Here is a 23,093-nt window from a genome sequence, read left to right on the forward strand (position 1 = left end):
TGGTCGTGGTGGAGGAATGTCCTAGTCGTGATTTGTTGGAGCGGCAAGCGGAACCGCTGAGGCCTCTGCGATTGGATGTGCGAGATGAGGGCGGAAACGCAGAGCAGGACTGCAGGGCCGGGCGGAAGAGTGCGGTCTGTGGGGAAAGGGCCTGGAACCGGCATTGCTTAAGTTTCTGCAGGCACCCAGACTTGAAGCTCTCGATCTCATGTAGCCCAAGTACCCCCCCCCCACACACACACACACAAGCCTTCCTTGAACAGTACTGTTGAAAAGACTCAGCCTTCGGCTCAGTTGGTAGCGTTTGCCAGCATGCACGAAGTTCTGGGCTCCATCCCCAGCACCATCCTAACTGTGACACCTGCCTGCAGTCTCATTTGAGTGGCAGAGGAAGGGTCAGAAATCCGACATCATCGGGGGTGGGTAGGTCGAGAATAATTTAGGCAGTAGGAGACCCAATTTTTGTTTTGTCGAGACACGGTTTCTCTGTGTAGCCCTGGCTGTCCTTGAACTCAGATTTACCTGGCTCTGCCGCCGCCACCACCCAGCCAGAGACAGTTTTACAAAACAGTGAGAAAAAGTTACTCCTCAATACTCTTCTCCATGAGACCCCCACTTTGACGCTGGTCCTGTCCTTGGTCTGTCCAACCCCATATTAGCCAAGAAACCTACTAAATCATATCCCAACCCTTGATCCCTGACCAAGTCTCCTCACTTCTGACATGTGCCTTTGTCCTTCCCTCCAGGAAGGTCTGGCTCAGCGCTAAGGACACTTGCGCTTTTCCAGGTGACCCAGGTTCAGCAGGTTCAGTACTCACCACAGCAGCTCACAACCATCCAGAACGCCAGTTCCAGTGGATCGATACCCTCTTCCGACCTCCGCAGGCACCAAGCACAAACGTGGTACACAGATATATATGCAGACAAAACACACACGTTTACTTACAAAAACAACACCAAAAACTGGCACGGAAGCACATGCCTTTAATCCTAGCACTTGGGAAGCAGAAATAGATGGATCTCTGAGTTCAGTACCAGCTTGGGCTGCATAGCAAGTTCAGGCCAGCTTGGGCTACCCAATGAGACCCTGTCTTGAAATAGAGATCTCTCTGGTCGATATTGGAGACTTCCTTCCTTCCTTCCTTCCTTCCTTCCTTCCTCCCTCTCTCCCTTTCTCCCTCCCTCCCTTTTTCCCTCCCTCCCTCCTTCCCTCTTTCTCTCCCTCCCTCTCTCTTGATAGCTCAGAAGATAGAGGTATTTGCTGCCAAGCCTGAAGACCTGAATTAAAACCCCACATTCCACATGGGGGAAGGAGAGAACTGACTAACTCTTGCAAGTTGTGATCCGACAACCACATTCAGGCTTCACATAAACACATACACACATGTGCGCGTGCACACACAATGTATGTAAATAAATAATATCCAGGAAGCGACATGAGACCTCTTTAAAAAAAAGTCTATGACTACTTTTATCTGCATGTATGTAAATGCACTGTGTGACTTCAGAGGCTAGAAGACTTTTGATCCTCTGGAACTAGAGTAACAATTGTGACCCACTGTTTTAGGGTTTCTATTGCTGTGAAGAGACTCCATGACCACAGCAACTCTATTTATAAAGTAAAAAAAAAAATTGGGGTGGCTTACAGTTTCAGAGGTTTAGTCCATTATTGTCATGGTGGGACATGGTGGTGTGCAGGTAGACATGGTGGTAGAGAAGGAGGTGAGAGTTCTATATCTTGATCAGCAGGTAACAGGAAGTGAACTGTGTCCCATGCAGGGCATAGCTTGAGCATATAAGACCTCAAAGCCTACCCCTGTGGTGACACACTTCCTTCAACAAGGCCACACCTTGCGCATTCAAACACATGAGTCTATGGGGGTCATGCCCATTCAAACCACTACAACCACCATGTGGTTGCTGAGAAACTAACCCTGGTCCTCTTTGAGAGAAGCCAGTGCTGTTAATTGCTGGGCCATCCCTACAGCCTACTTCTTTTTTTGTTTTTTTGTTTTTGTTTTTGTTTTTTTTTTTTTTTGAAACAAGGTTGCTCTGTGTAGTCCTGGCTGTCCTGGAACTCACTCTATAGATCAGGCTGATCTCAAACTCAGTGATCCACCTACCCCTGTCTCCCAAGTGCCTTTAATAGGTGTGTGCTACCACCACCTGGCTGAGATGTTTTCCTTTAATTTAAAAATAAAATCCAAGACCAGTGGTCATGTTGCACACCTTTAATCCTAGCACTCGGGAGGTAGAGGCAGGTGGAGCTCTGAGTTTGAGGCCAACTTGGTCTACAAAGTAAGTTCCAGGGCAGGCTCCAAAGCTACACAGAGAAACTCTGTCTCAGTAAAATAAAATAAAATAAAATAAAATCTAATCTAATCATGGTGGCACATGCCTATTACCTCAGTATCCAGGAGGTAGGTAAAGGAAAGAGTATCAGTTTTTAAGATTGGCCTCTCTGACAGTTAAGGATGTTTCTCATCGTGCTAAAAATATCTCGGTCCAATCTACACATTCTAAACAAAAGAAAAATGCTCAATCATTTTAACCCAAATCCATAGCTTTTGCTCTTATTCAAAGGCATGATTCTACTCCAGCTGTTTTAGAGACACTCGCTGACTGCTTTTTCTATAATATGGATTTCAATGTACAAGCTTCCAAGAGTCAAGAAAGTCTTAAGACTTGGGTCCAGGGCTGGAGAGTTGTCTTAGAAGTTAAGAGCACAGGCTGCTCTTCCAGAGGACCCAGGTTCAGTTCCCAGCAGCCACATGGCAGCTCACAACTGTCTGTAACTCTAGTTCCAGAGGACCTGGCATTGTCACACAGACAAACATGCATAAAAAAGATGACTTGGGTCCACCTCTCACAGAGCAAATGGATTCCAGGTAAGTACTCTTATCAAGCAATAGCCTAAGCTTCCCTGCCTATTGTTCATTCTTGAGGGAAAGTTCTAAATTTAAGTTTTCTTTAAGTTCATTAACTCCGGTCCCCATTCTGTATCTATCTCAGAAGAGTTCCACTTGGCTGGTGGACACCATCCAGAAATTGGCTGCAGACCACAAAGGCTCCAGAGATGAGCTCTAGCCTTGCTGAAAGCTGATGTGAATCAGTCCAACTGATGAGATTACTCCCGGTCTCTTCAGCTGGGTCAGCAAACCAGATGCTCCTGATGAATGCCCCACTGCCCTAATCCCCTTCTGACCTCTGACTAATACATCCTTCCTGGGCCCTAACAATGGTGTCTTAATTTCAGCAGGAAATAGAGTAGAGTACTTCACCCCTACTCCTCCAAAGGGCTGGAATGTTAGATCCAAAGGAAAGTCCCTGGCAGCCGGGACAAATAGCTACCTGTAATACCCATTGTCATACCAAGATTGTATGTGCTTAAAAATTTGTCCATTCAGACAGGCAATAGTGGCACACTTCCCAGCACTCGGGAGGCAAAGGCAAGCAGATCTATGTGAATTGGAGGCCAGCCTGGTCTACAGACTGAATTCCAGAACAGGCTCCAAAGCTGCACAGAGAAATACTGTCTCAGAAAAAAAAATGCTAAGACCCTATCAAAGATTTGACAGGGACACATAAGACACAAATCTTATAATAAAAACAAACTAGGTTCGTTCCTGTTTATGATTAAACCTCTTTTTCTCAAGGATTGGGCTATGCCCAACCTGTAACCTTAACTAAAAATAATTCTGTACTGCCTGTTCCAGGAAATGGCAATCACGTCTTTGTTTCAAAAAGTTGCTGGGCGGTGGTGACACACACCTTTAATCCCAGCACTTGGGAGGCAGAGACAGGTGAATCTCTGTGAGTTCAAAGCCAGCCTGGGCTACAGGCTAGAGAGTGAGTTACAGGATAGCCAGGACTGTTTCACAGAGAAACCTCATCTTGAAAGAATCTGAAGAAAAAGTCATAAACGTCTTGCAAACCTACCATCGTGCCAAAGGCCTGTTAAGACTACCTGCTGCTAAGATCGCCTTGCAGTCGCGTCTTAGTTTGAGGTCATCATGACTAACTTGCTAATGCTTATGTTCTGCTCTTAAAATCCTGGCTATTTTGCCTGCAGACCCCCCATTTGGAAACCCCCTTACGCTGAGCTGTAAAGACCTTGTCCTCCTTATGTCCAAGGTTGACCCCTCAAACCCCACCTTAGGGAGAGGCAGCCTGTGTACACAAATAAAAAAGCTTGCTTTAATTAATTTAGCCATGATGACTTGGGTTTTGTTCTCCCATCTTTGAGATTAACATCCCATTTTGGGGATTAACATTTTTAGTTAGTTTTCTGTTTGTCTTCCTTTCTTTCCTTTTCCCTCTTGGGGCAGGGTTTCTCTGTGTAGCCCTGGCTGTCCTGGAACTCACTCTGTAGACCAGACTGACCTCGAACTCAAGAGATCTGCCTGGGCAGGGCAATGGTGGCGCACGCCTTTAATGCCAGCACTCAGGAGGCAGAGGCAGGCGGATATCTGTGAGTTCGAGACCAGCCTGGTCTACAGAGCTAGTTCCAGGACAGGCTCCAAAGCCACAGAGAAACCCTGTCTCGAAAAACCAAAAAAAAAAAAAAAAAAAAAAAAAAAAGAGAGAGAGAGATAGAGAGATGTGCCTGCTTCTGCTTCCCAAGTACTAGGATTAAAGGTGTACATCACTGCCTGGCTTTTCTTTCTTTTTAAGATTTATTTATTCAGCATGTACACAGTGTATACTGTCTATCAGAACTCATTATAGATGGCCACCATATGGTTGCTAGAAATTGAACTCAGGACCTCTGGGCCTTTGAAAGAGCCAGTGCTCTTAACCTCTGAGTTATCCAGTCTCTTAAAGTACACCCTTGGTGATGTACTTCTAGCAAGGCAACACTTCCTAAGCTTACCCAGATATCTACAACTGGGGATCAAGTATTCAAATAGTAGCCGGGCTTTGGTGGCACATGCCTTAATCCCAGCAGACAGGCAGATCTCTGTGAGTTCGAGGCCAGCCTTGTCTAGAGAGTGAATTCCAGGACAGGCTCCAAAACAACAGAGAAACCCTGTCACAAATAAAAAAAATTAAAAACAAAAAACAAAAATTAGAAAACAAACTATTCAAATGCTCAAGGTAATGGGTGACTTCATTTAAACCACCAAAAATAATAAACCAGACATCAGACTAAGACATAAAAGCTCAGAGCTTTCTGTAGCTTTGGGCTGGAGCCTTGCTCTTCTTTTCTTGAGCCCTTATCATAACACGGAGGCCTTTTCTTCTCCACCTCTACTGATGCTACAGAGTGGACCCTGGACCCAGAGCCCCGCACTTGCCAGCCAAGCATTTACTGCTTACAAACATAGTAAGCTCACTGGGAATTTCTTTTCACCTCCTCCTCCCCTCTCCTTTTTCTTCTAAGTTATACTTTTAGATTTGTGTGTGTGGGTACTTTGCCTACTTGTGTGTCTGTACACCACAAACATGCTTGGTGCCTATGAAGGCCGGAGAAAGCACTGGATTCCCTGAAACTGGAGTTATAAAGGGTGTGCACCATGTGTGCTGAGAACCCAGTCTAGGTTCTCTTCAAGAGCAGTCAAGTGTTCTTCACGGCCGAACCATCTCTCCGGTCCATAGCCATCTCTTCTTGAGACAGTTTGGCCAGAAATCCCCTATGTAACTGAGGATGACTTTTTTTTTTTTTTTTTTTTAAATTTTCTGGGTGTTTATTTTTTTTTTTCCTCATGGTTTATTTTTTTTACTGAGGATGACTTTGAACTCCTGGTCCTCCTGCTGAAATGGGGTGTGGGTGTGTGTGTGTGTGTGTGCGCGCGCACGCACACGTGAAGGTGGGACCTGACAGGCAGTGATACCAGGTTCACCAGTGCTGAGGATGGAACCTGGGTCTTTGTATACACTAGGCACAGGCAAGCACTTTACTCATTGAGCCCTGGCCACTACAAATTTGAGTACCTGTACTAATACCTCTTTCCTATTCTAGAATGTCTGACCACCAGGGTAGGGACATTGAGTAGTGTGAGCTGGAGACCCAGGCTGCTGCCCTTCCCTGCTTCTGAAGGGCTGGATGTCTTCTCCCTGCCTGACCCTCTGTGATCAGAATGAGAACGGCCCCCATAGGTTCATATATTTGAATACTGGCCCCCAGTTGCTGAATCTGCTTGGGAAGGATTAGGAGATATGGCCTTTTTTGAGGTGTGTCACCGAGGGTGGGCTTTGAGATTTCCAAAGGCTATGCCATTCTCAGGGAACTCTCCTTCCGCCACCTCCTGCTTGTCTATATCAGGAGTTCTCAGCTATTGCTCCAGCGGCATGCCTACCTAATGCCATGTGCTCCACCATGATGGCGAGGGACTCCAGCCTTCTGGAACTCTGACCCCCCAATATGCTTTCTTTTATAAATTGCCTTGGTGTATGCCTTTAATCTCAGTAGTGAGGAGGCAGAGGTAGGTGGATTTCTGTGAGTTAAAGACCAGTCTGGTCAAAAGAGCTAGTTCCAGGACTGGCTCCATAGCTACTGAGAAACCCTGTCTCGAACCCGCCCCCCCCCCCCCCCCCCCCCGCCAAAAAAATTGCCTTGGTCAAGGAGTCTCTTCACGGCAATAAAATTAAGACAATCTCTTCTGTCACTGCCCAGGGCCACCAAGAGCTCAATAGCAGGAAGCAAAGTGTGCCAAATTCAAGAGCCAGTTCAGATGGGCGTAGCCCCCCCTGGAGTTCTGAAGCTAAAATAGAGCCTGGGATCCTGTATCCAGCACTTCAGATGGTGACTCATAGCAATAATGATCATAATAGTCACAGTAATAATAAACAATAGCTCATGCCTGCCAGGGGATGCTGAGTCATGGGCCAGAGTTTGGCATTCTCCAGTGGTCCTGAGGTTTGTCCTTTATTGGTATTTGTGTGTCATATTCATGCAGGTGTGTTTCTACTTGAGAAGGGCAGGGGAAAACCGACTGTCATTCTTTAATCGCCATTCACCTTGTTTTTCTGCGACAAGGTCTCATTGGCCTGAATTGTCCCTGTTGGGTAGGGAAGCGGGCTAACATTCTGCCATGGCCAGTCCGTGTCCGCTTCCCCACACTGAGCACTGAGTAGGAAGCACTCCACCTGGCTTTTTGGTGTGTTCTGTGGCTCAAACCTCATTTCCTTCATAGTTCATGTTTTGGACTGAGCTACCTGGCTTGGTTTCCTCCCTCCCTTCCATTTCCTACCCCCCCACACCCATTTTTTGGGGGGGAGGCAGGGTCTCTAAAAGTTCACTTTGTAGGTTGGGCTGACCTCAGACTTAAAACCCTCCTGCTAGCTGGACAGTGGTGGTGCACACCTTTAATCCCAGCACTCGGGAGGCAGAGGCAGGTGGATCTCTGTGAGTTCAATGCCAGGCTGGTCTACAAGAGCTAGTTACAGGACAGGCTCCAAAGCTACAGAAAAACCCTGTCCCGAAAAACCGAAACAAAAAAACAAAAACCCTCCTGCTGCTGTCTCAGCTTCCCAGATGTGAGTGCCATCTCAAGCCTGAGGTTTATTCCAAGCAGGACAAACGCCAATGACTGGGAAGAAAAGGTACCCTAGGCTACTGGAAGGGCCTATGTTTACTGCTCAAGGACCAGAGGTCTTGTAGATCTTCTGCATCCTAAATCTGGCCTGGCCAGGGATACCCAAGGGGTTTCCCCAACAGGGACTTTCCACCCTAACAGCGGACAAACCCAGGTTAGACAATTTTCTGAAATGGCGTGGGGGGGGGGCTTCCCCCTAAGCAGGGCAGGCTTTTCAGGGAGGGGTTTCCCTAAAGTTACCACCAGGTCTGGGAAAAGCCAATTTAAGAGATTTAAAACAAAACCCTGTCTTCTGAACTGGGGAGGTTAGGGGACACTCAGGCCTCTCTCCTGAGAGCTGTGAGGTGACTCGCTGTGAGACTGTTTCATGTTGGACACGAGTGTGAAACCACATTCTCCAGAAACTGCACAGCAAGCACAGAACAAGCTACAGGCAGCAGGGCCCGCAAGAGACAGCTCACGTTCCAGCCATTCTGCTCTGTGACCCCCATGCAGCATCTTGACCTTGCTGTGTTCTCCTCCCCATCTCTGTGAAATCAGAGGTATAGGTGGGAGCAGCAACTAAATTAGAAAAGCTTGGCATGGGGGAGACGGCTGTCAGCAAAGGGTCTGCTCTGCCCTGCAAGGACACCCAGCTCAACCCCCAGGACTGCAGTAACGTCTACCTTAGTGCTAAGGCGGCAGGGACAGGCCAGAGGCTCAGTGACCAGCCGCTAGAAGGTGCTAAAGTGGCCCAGAGGGTAAAGGCACTTGTTACCAACACTGACATCCTGAGTTCACATGGTGGAACCAGACAAACAACTCCACACGTGTGTGGCTGCATGCATGTTCACAGGCACACACAGTAGATGCCAATGAAAATTTTAGACCTATATTTGTGGAACTATTGTTATGAAAAAAACATAGGTTGAGACAAGATACCTAGCCCAAGCTGGCCTTAAACGGTTTCCATGTTCTTGCCACAGTCCCCAAGTGTTGGGATTATAGGCATGCACCCCTTACCCAGTTACCCGGTTATGATAGCTCACAGTACTAGGATGGTGACACAATAGAGCAGCTCAACTCATGCTCATCACAGACCCTGCAAGAACAAGGTAGGATTGCCACAAGTTCAAGACTAGCCCATGTTACAGTGAGTTAGTCTCAAAAAAAAAATCATTGAAGGAATTGCTTAGTGGTTAACACTGATGACAGCTGGTCAGCAGTGGCACACACCTTTAATCCCAGAATTTGGGAGGCAAGGGCAGGCGGATCTGTGAGTCCGAGGACAGCCTAGCCTACAGAGACAAGTTCTAGGATAGAGCTATAGAGTAACCTTGTCTCAAAAGACCAACACTGATTGCTCTTAACCTGGCTTGATTCCCAGCACCTACATGAGGGCTTAGAATCCTTTCTAATTTTATGTAAATGGATGTGCTGTCTGCATGTGTGTCTCTACATGCATTTGGATCCCCTGCAACTGGAGTTTAAACACAGGCTGAAGAGCTGTGTGGCTCACTGCTACCCCCTGGTGGAAATTCACTTGGACAACAGCATTCAGGCTAATTGATCCTTCACTGCTTGGCCAATCTTTGTTGCTGGCCTTCTGTGGCCCTGGCCCAGTGCTGTCTGGAGGAGAAGTGTGTTAAGTGCTGAAGCTGCCTATAGTCCACAGGATGTGACAGTACCCAGGTTGGTGAGGGCTATCTGGATGACTAGGTGTTGGCAGGCTCAGAGAGGTTCTGGGACATTACTGGAATGTGGTGGCACGAGCCTCAACCAGTTAAAATGTTCTGGATTTTTTTTTCTTTTCCTGATATAGGGCCTTACTGTGCAGCCCTGGCTGGCCTAGAACTCATCATGTAGACCAGGCTTGCCTCAAACTCAGAGATCAGCCAGCTGTTGACTCCCAAGTACTAGGATTTTAGGTGTGTGCCACTACATGGTGCTGAACTGGGTTCTGAGTGTCAAGCAGCTCCCAGAGTGCAATGTACCCTGGAAAGGAGGATGAAGGGGTCAGACATCAGTCATGCCTGTTGCTGATGTCAGCTGAAGCAGCTCACTTTACCATTTTTTCCTGTTTATTCATTTGTTCATCTATCTCCTGGGGTATGTGCACGTGTGTGGAGCTCAGAGGACAACTTACAGAGCTGGTTCTCTCCTACCAGGTGAGTCCTGGCAAGCGAAACTGTGTAAGCCTGTGATGTGCTGTGTTTATTTGTAGGGTCCAGAGGATGCTGGATGCCCTGCTCTGTCATGCTTTTTATTTCCTTAGACGGAGTCTCTCACTAAATCTAAAGTGAGACTAGTAGCCAGCATGCCCCGTCTCAATCCACAACAGCACCAAGGCGACATAAATGCACACAGTCATACCCAGCATTTTCTAGTGGGTGCTAGCATCTGAACTTAGGTTCTCTCAGGCCTCTGCACAATAGTCACCTTCCCAGTCAACTGGTCCTTGACCTTGGGTCCTGGGGTTTCCAAGTGTACACCACACCCAGTTTATGCAGGGTGGGGCTAGAAGTCAGAGCTTCCTGAACCAGGCTCAATTTCCACTGAGACAGGGTCTCGCTGGTCAGCCCAGCCTGGCCTTGAACTCAGGACCCTTCTGTTTCATACTCTTACCTGCCGGATGATAGGTGTACACTGTTTTTTGTTTGTTTGTTTTTTAACAATGCTGGACTGGAAACCACACATTAAACTAAGCTCTGCCGTAGAACTGCAGTCTGAGTCCCATCATGCTCTTTCAACAGCAGAAACACTTCCCAAATCCTTTAAACTGCTTCTCCAGTGGACTCGGACAAGGCTCGGGGCTGCAGAGGACACTGGTTCCACCGGAAGAAGCCATGTGGTGGGCTTCCAACACCTGTAACTGCAGTTCTGCAGTCCCAGGAGACACCCCATTTGCTCACAACACTCACACACATAAAGAAATGAAAATTTAAGCCAGAGGTGGCTTGTGCTTTTGATCCCATCACTTGAGAGGCAGAGGCAGGTGGAATCTCTTTGCGTTTGAGGTCAGCCTGGTCTATATAGTATGTTCAAAAACAGCCAAGGTTACGTAGAAAACCTGTCTCAAAAAGATACATGCATGCACACTCTCATGAGCACACATATGCACACACACAGAAACATACAAATCAATATTTAGAATAAGAAGCTACCCTAGCAGAGGCAAAGGCTACATATTTCTCATGGAGCCCAGGTTGCCCTCAAACTTGGGCCCTTTTGCCTCCACAGAATGCTTGCTAGGTGAAGAGGGGAGGAAGAGGGAGGAAAAGAGGAAGGACAGGCTGAGAAAGACAAGGAGTTGGAGGGACACCGAGGGCCAAGAGCTTGGCTGTCAGGACTCTGGTCCTCCCCATCTAGTTTCACCCTCTGCCTCAAACAGCACTGAGCCATTGGCATCCAGCACCTGGAACTGTTTATTAGACATTGTTGCCAGTTGCAGGATAGAAAGCTAGACAGAAGAAAAACAGTGATCACAGATCCATAGGGACAGACCCTGCCCATCTGGGGACACGTGTATACCCAACCCAGTGGACCAATCTGGCAACTGTTGCCCCTCCCCAGACCCCCAGGACTTTGGCATAATGCTGATGGGGGGGAGGGGCTGCAAACAGTAGAGCCCCTCAACCCGAAGCAGGAAGTCTGATGAGTGCTGGGGACAGGCTGGAGGAGAGGGGACATGGGGCAAGCCAAGGGTTGGGATGTGAGGGGCAGCAGAAGTGAAGGAAGTCAGGAGCTAGGAACATGGTGTCTAGGTTTCCTTTTCTGGAGAAGGGCCCACAGAGGCCTGCAGGCCAGTGGCAGTGGCTGGGGCAGGTCACGCACTGATGTCTTTCTCGTTGCCCGCTTTGGGGACGGCTTCCAGCAATGGGTCCCCGGGGCCCGCCTCCTCCCCCTCCTTGGCCTCACCAGACTTGGAGTTGGGGACCCAGAGGCCAGAATCGATGCAACGTTGCATGTGATACTTGGCATCCTGTGGAGATAAAGCACAAGCAGATGAGGCTATGCCAGCACCATGGTGGCCCCACTATCTCCGGCACCTCCTTCCAAGGTCGTTCAGCACCTACTCTACCCAGAATTGTCTACAACAGAAAGGACTGGTACTGTGGCTCAGCTGGTAGATCACTTATGTTCCTGAGGCTCTGGGTTCCATTCCAGCACCACACAGACCGGATATGGTGGTACGCACTTGTCATTCACCACTTAGGAAATGGAGGCAGGAGGGTCAGGAGGTCAAGGTCATCTAGCCACGTAGCATATCTAAGGTCAGCTTGGGCTACATGAGACCCTGTCTCAAAAAAATAAACACATGCACACAAAAAGGAGTAAGGGTAGCTACTGAGTAGGTGGCTCAGCAGTTAAGAATGCTTTCCCTCAAATCATTAGGACCAGAGATCAGATCTCAGCACCAAAGTAACAAGTGAGGCTTCCGGAGCACTCAGAAAACAGAGGCAGGTCTGTGAGTTTGAGGCTAGCCTGGCTTAGATTTCAAGTGCACACTCCCTAAGCTGACCAATGCTGCAACCCATTCGCTGTGAAGCGCAGCTATAAACAGAAAGGATCCAGAAGCTGGAAACAGACAAGATGGGACCATGTCTCAGTAGACATTTATCTGTGGTGCTAGGCATAGAGTCCAGGGCTGCACAGAAGCTTTCTAAGTGTCTACCACTGAGCCACAGTTTGTCAAAAAATTAGTTTTTACACTTCTTGTCTGTGCATGCATGATGAGGTCAGAGAGAACTTGTGGGAGTCAGTTCTCTCCTCCACCATGTAGGTCCAAAGATGGAATGTGGCTGTCAGGCTTGGGGGCAGGCACCTTCTTCTGCTGGGGTATCTTGTGGCCTTCACTTGCTTGCTGAGGCAGGGAATCAGAATGGAGCCCACACTGGTCTCAGCTCACAAGACTCCCACAGCTTGAAGAGTGTGGCAGAACACCTGTTTCCTAATGAACTATGCTTCTCTTTCAAACAATTTTATATGCTTTGCTCACATCTCTGTCTGTGCACCAGCTGCATGCCTGGTGTCCACAGAGACCAGAAAAGGGCACAGGATGCCCCGGGACTGGAGTTACAGGTTGTTGTGAACTGCCATGTGGGTGCCAGGAATTGAACCTGGGTCTTCTAGAAGAATAGCCAGTGCTTTTAACGACCAAATCATCTCTATAGTCCTTCTCTTTTTGTTTTAGTGACTGGCCTTAATGTATCCCAGGCCTCAGTATGTCAGCAGACTTCATTCCCAATTGTCCTGAGTGCTGGGACTGCAGGTGTGCACTTGTCACTGGCTTTATGCAGTGCGAGGGACAGAACCCAGAGCATCCTGCAGGCCAGACAAGTGTTCTGCAACTGAACTGTAGCCCCAGTCCTGGCCACCAAATTTTTCCTGTCTGTTTTTTCGAGACAGGGTTTCTCTGTATAGTCCTGACTATCTTGGAATACGCTCTGTAGACCAGGCTGGCCTCAAACTCAGAGACCTGCTTACCTCTGCTTCCCAAATGCTGGGATTAAAGGAGTGTACCACCACTGCTGGGCCCCAGAGTTAATAGTTTAGATTCTGTCATATAGTGTTGGTCATAGTGACTCTGAGGTTATAGCAGAAAAAATCGATTGTAAATGATGTACAAAGAAGCATGGGGGCAGCGTGTCAATCACATTTGCTCTACAAACGTAACTGGCAAGTCTTCCACTGCAGTTTGCAAACTCTGTTCTACATATGCATTCCCATGGAAGCTTCTAGAATCCCTAGTATTGGTCCTGTGTATAGAATGTTTCCACAGATAAGAAAACTAAGGTAGCTAAATTAGAAGCCAGCTGACAGTATTGGCAACAAACCAAGCTATTAAAATTCAAACCTGATTTGGATACTTGGCTCAGTGGTAGAACCCATGCCTAGAATCCCCCAGTGAGGGGGGCTGGGGTGTGGCTCAGTGGTAGAGCCCCTGCCAAGAATCCCGCAGTGAGGGGCTGGGGTGTGACTCAGTGGTAGAGCTCCTGCCTAGAATCCCCCAGTGAGGGGCTGGGGTTGGCTCAGAAGCAAACTGAGTGTGTGGGAAACATTGGCTTACATTATCAAGAGTCACTGAAAAGAAAGAATAAAAGAAAAAAAAAGCTCAACATTCACTACTGATGACGGGTGTACAGCAGGTACTCAACAAATTGTGCCTGTCAAGAGTGCGCGGCCTCTCCTGTCTTAAGAGAAGCCCAGGAGGGACACTATCCAGAGCCCCAGATATAGGAGGCAAGGACTCTACTCCTGAGCTACACCCCCATTCTTCTTTTTTTTTTTTTAATTATTTATTTATTTATTTATTTATTTATTTATTTATTTATTTATTATGTATACAATACTCTGTCTGTGTGTATGCCTGCAGGCCAGAAGAGGGCACCAGACCTCATTACAGATGGTTGTGAGCCACCATGTGGTTGCTGGGAATTGAACTCAGGACCATTGGAAGAGCAGGCAGTGCTCTTAACTGCTGAGCCATCTCTCCAGCCCCACCCCCATTCTTCTATTGTCACTCTGAGATAAGGTTTCACGGAGCTGCTCTGGCTCATTTTGGACTCATCCTGTCTAATTTTGGCCTTGAACTTACAACCCTGCTCTTAGCCTCTTGAGATGACAGGCTTGCACCCCTAGGCCCAGCCTTCAGGACCACTCAGGGGAACTCACAGTAGGATCCATCTTGCTGATGGCGTCTTGCAGCATCTGCACGTCCTTCACATCAAAGCATTTCTGCAGCTCCTGGGGTACAGAGAGGCAGAGTGAGGCATGGGGGAGGGGATGGAAATGCTCACAGATCACTCCCTCCTCCCGAGCCCTGGAGAGTCGCACCTCGGGCAGGGACTCGTAGACCTCCACGGGGTCCAGGCCACCAGGGCCCAGCCTCTTCTTGCGCTCCTCCTCCTCATATTCCTTCATGGCCTTCTCTATACGCAGCTTGGCGCGGCCCCGAACACGCTCCTTAAAGGCCTCCAGTTCATACTTGAAGCCCTCCATGTACTGGTGGTCGGCAGTCTGTGGAAACAGGTGGGTGCTGTTCACTGGACAGTTGACACCCAGGTGTTTGGGGGTGAGGCCTGTCTGCAGCTCTTGGAAGCCTTCTGTAGCTCTCTGAGGCTTTTCCTGAACTCCCCATGCCTTGCTCTCCTGTACTGAGAGCCCCTTCCTACTACTTTATGGCCCATCTCCTTGTGGCCAAACAGCGCAGGCCTGGTACCACACCCACAGGCACCACAGTTCTGGATTATTCTACCCTGCCCTGCTTTCAGGAGCCCCACATCTTTCAGAGGACCATGTTCAGTTCCCAGCATCCACATGACAGCTTAGGAACACTAGTGATTCCAGCTCCAGGGATTCAACACCCTTTTCTAGCTTCTGGAGACACCTGCATGCACACAAACTCGTTCAGGCATGCACCGTCAACAAGAAATAAAGGAATACCCGGGCGGTGGTGGCACATGCCTTTAGCCCCAGCACTCGGGAGGCAGAGGCAGGTGGATGGATCTCTGAGTTCGAAGCCAGCCTGGTCTACAAGAGCTGGTTCCAGGACAGGCTCCAAAGCTACAGAGAAACCCTGTCTCAAAAATCCAAAAGGAAAGAAAAAGAAACGAATACAATGACCATATTCAGTCACTGTGTTCCCCACACCACCCTGAGCCCTCCTGATAAAAGATCCGACTCCAGGTCCCTATTCAGTGTGGACACCTGGTAGTATGGGAGCCCATACCTTGATCTTGGTGAAAAACTGCCGGAAGCAGGCACGGGGGTCGACCTTCAGACTCTTGGCTAACTCCAGGATAAACTGCATCACCATGGTCTGGTGAGCCACCTGCTCCATCAGTGCACACTTCTGCCAGGACAGAGAGGTAGGGTGTCACCAGGCAGCAGTGCCTGGGACTCTCTCTGAAGCCAGGTCAGGTTTTACGTACCTCCTCCACTTCCAGGTCGATGCACCAGATAACCAGGTAGTTGGCTGTCTCCTCGCATACCAGGTGGACGTTGTCCGACAGGTACTTCTGGCTATCATCCCAGCGGTGGAGCATGCCTGCAGGGAAGGATGTTGCAGAAGCCACTGGAAGCCCTCCTGTGGTCTTGACTCCCAGCTGGAGTCCCTGTGCAGGAACTTACCAAAATGTTTGATTTGTTTCTCATACTTTTCAACGAAGGTCTTGTGTTTCTGCTCTCTTGCCTCCTCTGAGTCTTCCTCTGCCTTCTCAGGCTTGGTATTGACCATGCTCTGTGACAGGGTGAGAGGGCAAGTGGGCTGGGGCAAGGCAGGGGTGCGCATGGGGTGCGGGGGCCGCGGCCGCCGCGCCCATCCTGTCCACATCGGAGGCGGTGGTGTCGCTAAGTGCATCAAGGTGGCAGAGGCGTGGCCGCGGGCCTTCGGGCAGATCAGAGGGTATGGGTGGGCTTCACTGGGCTCCACCAGCCAATCCCAAGCTCAACCTGTCCCCCTTGTGGCTTTGCCTGACTCTCACTATCAGAATTCTTCTCCTAATTTACAGGGATGGGGAGACGAGGGGACGGGGGGGGGGGGGGCCTTCACAGCTCACAGACAGGTCTAGCCCCCACCATCAACCCGCGCCTGCCTACACTCCGCGGTGCTCTCGCCGTGCCCCACCTTGCTGAAGCCATCTTTGCTGAGGGTGTCCACGTTCCAGGGCATGTTCTTCTCCTTCTTACGCATGTCCTCCAGCTTCTGCTCCCAGCTTCGCTCCTCCTTGCGCAGCTGCTGTGCCTCAGCTCGCAGACGCTCAAGCTCCACTTGGCCACTGCCCTCCACCACTTCCAGCTCCCTCAGCTTGCGCTGGCACTCAGCTACCTTGCGTTTGCATTCACGGCAGCCCCGGTCCAGTTCCTCCTTCTCCTTCTGAAACTGCTCCATGCGCTCCACTCGGGCCTGCAGGCAGGGACAGGCAGCATTTGGTCACTTAGAAAGAACAACTTTGGGAGCCAGGCATGATGGCGGTCACCTTTAGTCCCAGCACTTGAGAGGCAGAGGCAGGTGGATCTCTGAGTTCTACAAAGAGAATTCCAGGACAGCCTAAGTTACACAGAGAAAAACCCTGCTTCAAAATAAACAAACCAAAACGAGAGAGAGAGAGAGAGAGAGAGAGAGAGAGAGAGAGAGAGAGAGAGAGAGAGAACAAACAAAAGAACAACTTTATCCCCTGACCCCTGTCCAGCCCTGTGGTTTCAATCTCTGCACTGGATACAACCCCAGGATATATATGACCAAAGTCTAAGCCCTGGCCTCCCAACTTCTACCCTGCCCACCATGGAGGACTAGACACACCCTAGTCAGGGGACAAAGCCTGAGTCCTTGCTGCAGTCCATATAGCCCTGTGTGCTACCTGCTGGTGCCCTGATGCCACATTTTTAGTTTTTTGTCTCATCAGCATCAACTTCTCTACATAGTTGAGAATGAATATAAACTTCTAATCTTCCTGCCTCTCCAGTGCAGGTGCCAGGCAGAGAAACAGGAACTGGTCATGAGAGGGGAGTACTCAGCAGTAGAAGCCTTGCTCAGCATTTTAATTTGAAAAATAGGTTTAATCTATTTATTTATTTATTTATTTATTTATTTGTGTGTGTGTGTGTGTGTGTGTGTGTGCGCGCGCGCTCGCGCAAAGAGAAAATGTAAGGGTTCCACCATGTGGGTGCCAGGGATTGAACTCAGATTGTCAGGCGTCACCCACAGAGCCATCTTGCTTTGTTGTTAGCCCTTGCTTAAGACATCTCGGGGGCTGGAGAGATGGCTCAGAGGGTTAGGAGTATTGTCTGTTCTTCCAGAGGTCCTGAGTTCAATTCCCAGATTCCTAGCAACCACATGGCAGCTCACAACCCTCTATAATGAGACTTGATGTCCTCTTCTGGTATTCAAGCAGACAGAGCACTGTATATATAACAAGTAAACAAATCTTTTTAACAAGACATCTTGGGGGCTGGAGAGATGGCTCAGCAGTTAAGAGCATTGCCTGCTCTTCCAATGGTCCTGAGTTCAATTCCCAGCAACCACATGGTGGCTCACAACCATCTGTAATGAAATCTGGTGCCCTCTTCTGGCCTGCAGGCACACATGCAGACAGAACACCATAAACAAAATAAATAAATAAATCTTAAAAAAAAAAAAAAAAAAAAAAAAAAAAAAAAAAAGACATCTGGGACTGCACCAGCACCATAAACAAAACCAAGAAAACCCAAGTGGCCACTGTGGAGTACTCTGGTGACCAAGCACTCAGGGAGGTTGAAGTAGAAGACTGAGTACCTACCAAGCCAGCCTAAGCAACTCAGGAACACCTGTCTTGAAATAAAAATTAAGGCCAGATATGGCAGCAAATGCCTTTAATCCCAGCAATGGGCAGATGGAGGCAGGTGGATCTCCACAGGAAGTTGGAGACGGCGACAGTGAGAACGCTTTAGCAGGGAGACAGTTCCCAGGGAGGAACACTGCAAGGATAAGCCCGAGTTCAAGTTCCCAGCATTCAAGAAAAAATTGTGCTGCCTGTTGGGAGTAATGACAGGAGGATGGCTGGGACTTGTTGGCCCCAGCCCAGCTCCAGGTTTAGTTAGAGACCCTGTCTCAAGGGAGTAAGGCATAGAGTGATGGGGCAAGACCCCGACATCCTCCTGTCCTCTGCAGTGAACCCACACTCACGTTCACACACGACAACAAAAGTCCCCTTCTATGGCAGCCCTGGCCTGTGTCATGTTCTCCTAGGGCTCAAAGGTAAGCACCTCACTAGCCTGACAGCGGCAGGAAACTAGCTGCCAGGCTGCTGGCATTCTGGAGGGTAGCCACCATTCTCCCTAGTGTCCTCTGAGTAGCTGCCAGGGAGGCTGAAGCTAAAAAAAAGTGGGGTGTGTGTGCGATGGTAATAGCAATCACCTGCCCCACCAGGCTTACACCTTCCACATGGCAAGGACGGCAGCAGGCTGACCCACGCACAAGCAACAGGGTGGTGAGAGTGTCCCTTACAGAAGGGACACTGAGGGTCTCAGAATTTTGACAGCATAAAGCTCACTGGAAGGAGCCAGAAGAAACTCCACATGGCACATGTCTGGCCACAGAGCCTAGGAAGTGGGGCTGGGAACTCACCTGCCCCTTTCTCAGACCTCCACATCTGTTTTTTCTGGGTAGTTCTACCAGGGTCTGCACCCAGCGCCCCACACCTGAGCCACAAACAGCCTGCTACTGAGCTGCACACGGCTTTTTTGTATTTCATAGTCTGACATGGTTGTCTCCTTACATCGCTGAGGCTGGCCCTGACCTCACTCTACATTGTTGAGGATGGCCTTGAATTTGTGATCTCCTGCCTCAGTTTCCCCAATAGCTGGAAAAATAGGCCTACACCACTGGACCAAGTTGGGATTTTTAAAATTTCCCTTTTTAGTTCACTGTGTATGGTGTGGGAACAGATGTGTGCCATGGTGTGTGTGTGGAGTGTGGAGGTCGGGGGACAACTCCAGGTGTCAGCTCTCTCTACCACGTGAACAGCAGGGATCAAACTCGGGTTGTCAGCCTTGCTGACCAGTGACTTTACCCACTGAGCTATCTTGCTGGGCCCTTACTATTCAGTTTTAGACAAGGGCTCATGTAGCCCAGGCTGGCCTCCATTTGCTATGTGGCCACAGATAGCTTTGAACGACAGCCATGCACCTATCATATCTGGCTTTGAATATGTTTGGAAACCACAAGGCAGACCAAAACAGTGATGACAGTAACTATTACTCCTCAAGACACACCTCAACAGCAATGACAGGAAATACTAACCCAAGGGAAACCTTGTTAAATAGTAGGAAACTTACACCAACCCTCTGGGTCACACAAATCCTACCCTCGTTCTCAGACTGAGGCACTGAGCAGTCGAGGAGAGCCTGCAAGACACAGCACATCAGAACCACAGGCTGGGAACGCAACCTGTCGGCTTCTCTGCTCAGAGCTTACGAATCCAGCCCCATCACAGATGGATGAGGAAGAGCCTGCCTGTCCTCTCCCTGTGCAGGGGCAGAAGACCCCACTTCTCTCCTCGGGATTACAGTCATAGCAGGAAGACAGGAAACAGGCTCTGGACTAGTCAAAGGAGGCCTCCTTCCTACCCAGCAGCCCCCAACTGTTTCCCACACTGTAGGAAAATGAACCTCTTCATACATCAGAAATAGGTGTTCCCGAGGGGGTCTTCAGGGCTTCCTCACACAATGCTGTGCTGGCACCTGATGCCATGCACTAGCAGCCTGTCTGGAAACTGGAAGGAGTACATGTGCACGTGGGGTGGAGAAATTTGGGGAAGATGGGAAAGACCTTCTAAGAGCTTCTAGATAACAAGCAAGAGCTACCCTCAGGAAGGTGGAGTGAAAAATTCCTACCTGGAAAGGACCTGCCCTCAGCTTGAGAGAATAAGCAGCTAAGGAGCCAGTGAGAGGACACAGTAGGTACAGGCCTGAAAGGTACCATGGCATATACATGTACATTTACAGACATGCATATACACAAATGAATAAAATGTAATTTAAACACAGAGTATATTGCTGGGCGGTGGTGGCACACACCTTTAATCCCAGCACTTGGGAGGCAGAGGCAGGTGGATCTGTGAGTTCCAGGCCAGTCTGGTCTACAAGAGCTAGTTCCAGGACAGGCTCAAAAGTTACAGAGAAACCCCGTCTCGAAAAAACAAAGGAAAAACAAAACACAGAGTATAACACACACAGGTACGTAGACACAGATGTTTTGACTTGGGAGGGTAGGTTAGGTCATCTCTCTATGGTGTGCTAGGGATGGGATCCAGGACCTCCTGCATGCTTGGCAAGTGCTGTCACTAAACCACATCTCAGACCGCCCTTAGGTCTAGGCAGTACACCACTGTCCTGGGCAATGCCGGGCAGAAAGGAGGAGTGGGAAACATGGCTCACACACTTGGGATTCTAAGGTCTGAATCTGGGGGAATCTGTTCTGGACAGATTTTAAAAAAATGTTTATAATCTTATTTTATTTGCTTGGTTATTGACAGGATTCCATGTAGCCCACGTCAGCCTCAAACTTACTGTGTGGCTGAAGGCTCTGAACTTCTGATCATCCTGCTTCCACCTCCCCAGTGCTGGGCTACAGGGCTGTCCCACCATGGCGAGCTTTCAAGCAGTACTGGGGCAGAGAGCAAGGCAATGACACACAACTGAGCGCCAGCCTATTTGGTTTGCCTAGAATTTGCCATCCTCCTACCTCCATCTCCCAAGACCCGTATTTACAGGTGTCTGCCACCATGCTTGGCAGTAAAGTGACATTGGTATAAGATACAGGAGGCCCCAGTTAAGTTGGGTGATCTGAACCCCGGAGAGAAGCCAATGAGGTTGGAGGGGACAGGATGGGTTTGGGGTTCTGAGTTTGGTGAATTTCTATCTTTCTTTTTTCTTTTTGGTCATTTGTTTTTTGAGATAAGGTTTCTCTGTGTAGCCCTGGCTGTCCTGGAACTCACAGGCCTCACTGTTTCCTGTGTGCTGCCCAGCTCTCAGTTTGATGAGTTTTCAGTGATGACCAAAGTTCATGCAGAAGCCAGGGTGGACATGATGGGGTCTAGTTACTATAAAAGACCAGAGGATGTGGCCGGAAGTTGAGTGGGTGGGGTTTCCTGGAACAATGGGAAATAAGAGTCTACAGGAGGTGAGAGTAAGGAAAGGCACTGGAATTGGATGGTGGGCAGGAGTGGAGCTGGAGGTCAAATGAAGACAAGGGGGCTCCAACAGTTAAGTCCTAGGTAGGACCGAAGTCCCTAGTGAGGCTCTGGTCTATACTCCAGGGAAACGGGTCCTGGGTAGCAGCGGAATCCCAGTTGAAAGCTAAGATCGGGAGATTAAGGGTAGAATGCAGCCCTCATTCAGTCTGGGGGGTTGAGGGTGTTTCTGGGCCTTAATGGAAATTCATGCTTAAGATCATGGGAAGTAGATGTCACAATCAAATCAAAAGTATTGTGCATCCATATTCTAGGGAGTGAGGAGAGGCCGAAGGGAGACGTGCAGTCAGAAGTGGGTGCACGTAAGGGAGAACCTAACAGAATCTGAGGTCTGGACTCCGAGAAAGAATTCTGAGGAGGATAAAAATGTTCCACACTGGACGATGGGGACCCTACACACAGGAGTCAGCATTGGTGGAGTGTAGACTCTGATGAAAGTATTAAGAGCTGATAAGACGGAGCAGCATGGGTGCTTGTGGCAAAACTGAGGTGACCTGAGTTCCATGCCGTTTCAACGTGGTGCAAGGCGAGGCCTGCCTTCTGCCAATTGTCCTTTAATCTACAAACGCATGGTGTGCCGCACACACACGAGACACACACAATAAATAAACTAAAAAACAAATGTACAAGTAAACTAAAAGAAACAGCAGAAGTGGGTGGTGGGTATATTCCTGTAGTCCTGGAGTGGAATTTAAAGGTCCAGCCCCACACGACCCCCCACACGATAGTGCACGTCTTTAGTCCCAGCACTGGGGAGGCAGAGGCAGGAGGATCTCTGTGAGTTGGTGGCCAGCCTGGTCTACATAGCTAGTTCCAGGCCAGGCAAGGCTATAGTGAGATCCTGTTTCAAATTAAGAAAGAGAGAGAGAGAAAGACAGAGAGAGAGAGACAGAGAGGCACCAGATTGTGGAACAAGAGGCTCCAGATGTCAATAACTGAGGTTCCCCAGACCCCATCCAGGGCCAGGGCGGCCAGGGTAAGAGGTCAGAACTCTAGAGCGGGGGTCCCGGGAGTGGGGGGAAGGGGAAGCGCGCGCACAGCCCCACCTGGTGCCGCCAGCGGAAGAGGCTGGCCGTGTCGATGTTGGGGTGCGTCTCGTCCTCATCGTCCGACACCTCGATGTGATCCCAAACGCTGTAGTCCACCATCTTCGCCTCGGAGGCCCGGATTGGCTCCCGGCTCTACACACGGCCGGGCGCTGAACAGGGACCCACAAGGGATAGAGAGTCCGCTCGCGGAGCCCCGCCCCTTCCGCTTCCGGCCCAGGACACTGCGCATGACAGCCCCGCCCCAGCATCCGCGCCTGACGTCACGTCCTTAGCAACGGGAGTCGGCGGCACTGACAACCAGCGGTGATTCTTAAAGGGCCACGCTCACGTGGTGCGGCCTTATGGGAGTTCCCGCCGAAACCCAACTGAGCTCACTTGGGAACAAAAAAGGTAGTTGCCTAGGGTTTTATGGCCCGGGTAATCCCAACACTTGCGAGGCTAAGGCAGTTCTAGGCCAGCCTGATCTACATAGTTCCAGGCCAGCAAGGGCTACACAATGAAACTGTGTCTCAAAAAATCACAATTGAGGCTTCAGGGGTGGCTCAGTAGTTAAGTGCACTGGCCGCTCTCCCAGGGAACCCGGATTTTGTTCCCAACACCCACATGGTTGCTCACACCATCTGTAACTCCTGCTTAGGGGATCTTACGCCCCGCTCTGGCCTCTGCCTACACTAGGTATGCATGTGGTGCACAGACATACTTGTAGGCAAAACAGCAATATTCACTATGGTTTGTTTTGTTTTTTTTTTTTTTTGATCTTTACTCTTAATTTTTTTTCCGAGTCAGTGTCTCAC

At 49.4% G+C, this 23,093-nt stretch overlaps 1 protein-coding gene across 2 annotated transcripts; it reads right to left on the minus strand.

Annotated features, from left to right (window-relative positions):
• Positions 1-10,924: 10,924 nt before the first annotated feature.
• Positions 10,925-22,504, minus strand: Cdc37 (cell division cycle 37, HSP90 cochaperone). 2 transcript variants are annotated; one of them, XM_038324391.2, is made up of 8 exons: positions 22,297-22,504; positions 16,147-16,425; positions 15,651-15,759; positions 15,452-15,567; positions 15,250-15,372; positions 14,355-14,537; positions 14,193-14,264; positions 10,925-11,499 (listed from the first exon to the last, which is right to left on the minus strand). In XM_038324391.2, the coding sequence occupies exons 1-8, from the start codon at positions 22,396-22,398 to the stop codon at positions 11,344-11,346; spliced, it is 1,140 nt and encodes a 379-aa protein (XP_038180319.1). In that variant the 5' UTR covers positions 22,399-22,504; the 3' UTR covers positions 10,925-11,343. The 2 variants fall into 2 exon arrangements, with proteins under 2 accessions (XP_038180319.1, XP_038180318.1); XM_038324390.2 differs by having other exon boundaries at positions 15,651-15,906.
• Positions 22,505-23,093: the final 589 nt, after the last annotated feature.

This window comes from Arvicola amphibius, chromosome 3, assembly GCF_903992535.2.
Source record: "Arvicola amphibius chromosome 3, mArvAmp1.2, whole genome shotgun sequence".
NCBI lineage: Eukaryota > Metazoa > Chordata > Mammalia > Rodentia > Cricetidae > Arvicola > Arvicola amphibius.

What these genes read in the sequence shown, in the direction of transcription:
- Cdc37 (XM_038324390.2), bottom strand. Translation starts at nt 22,398, where the DNA reads ATGGTGGACTACAGCGTTTGGGATCACATCGAGGTGTCGGACGATGAG. An exon ending in AGTTTTTCACCAAGATCAAG is followed by an intron (nt 14,538 to 15,249) that starts GTATGGGCTCCC and finishes CTGTTTCCACAG; the next exon opens with ACTGCCGACCACCAGTACAT. An exon ending in TCAGCAAGATGGATCCTACT is followed by an intron (nt 11,500 to 14,192) that starts GTGAGTTCCCCT and finishes TTATCTCCACAG; the next exon opens with GATGCCAAGTATCACATGCA.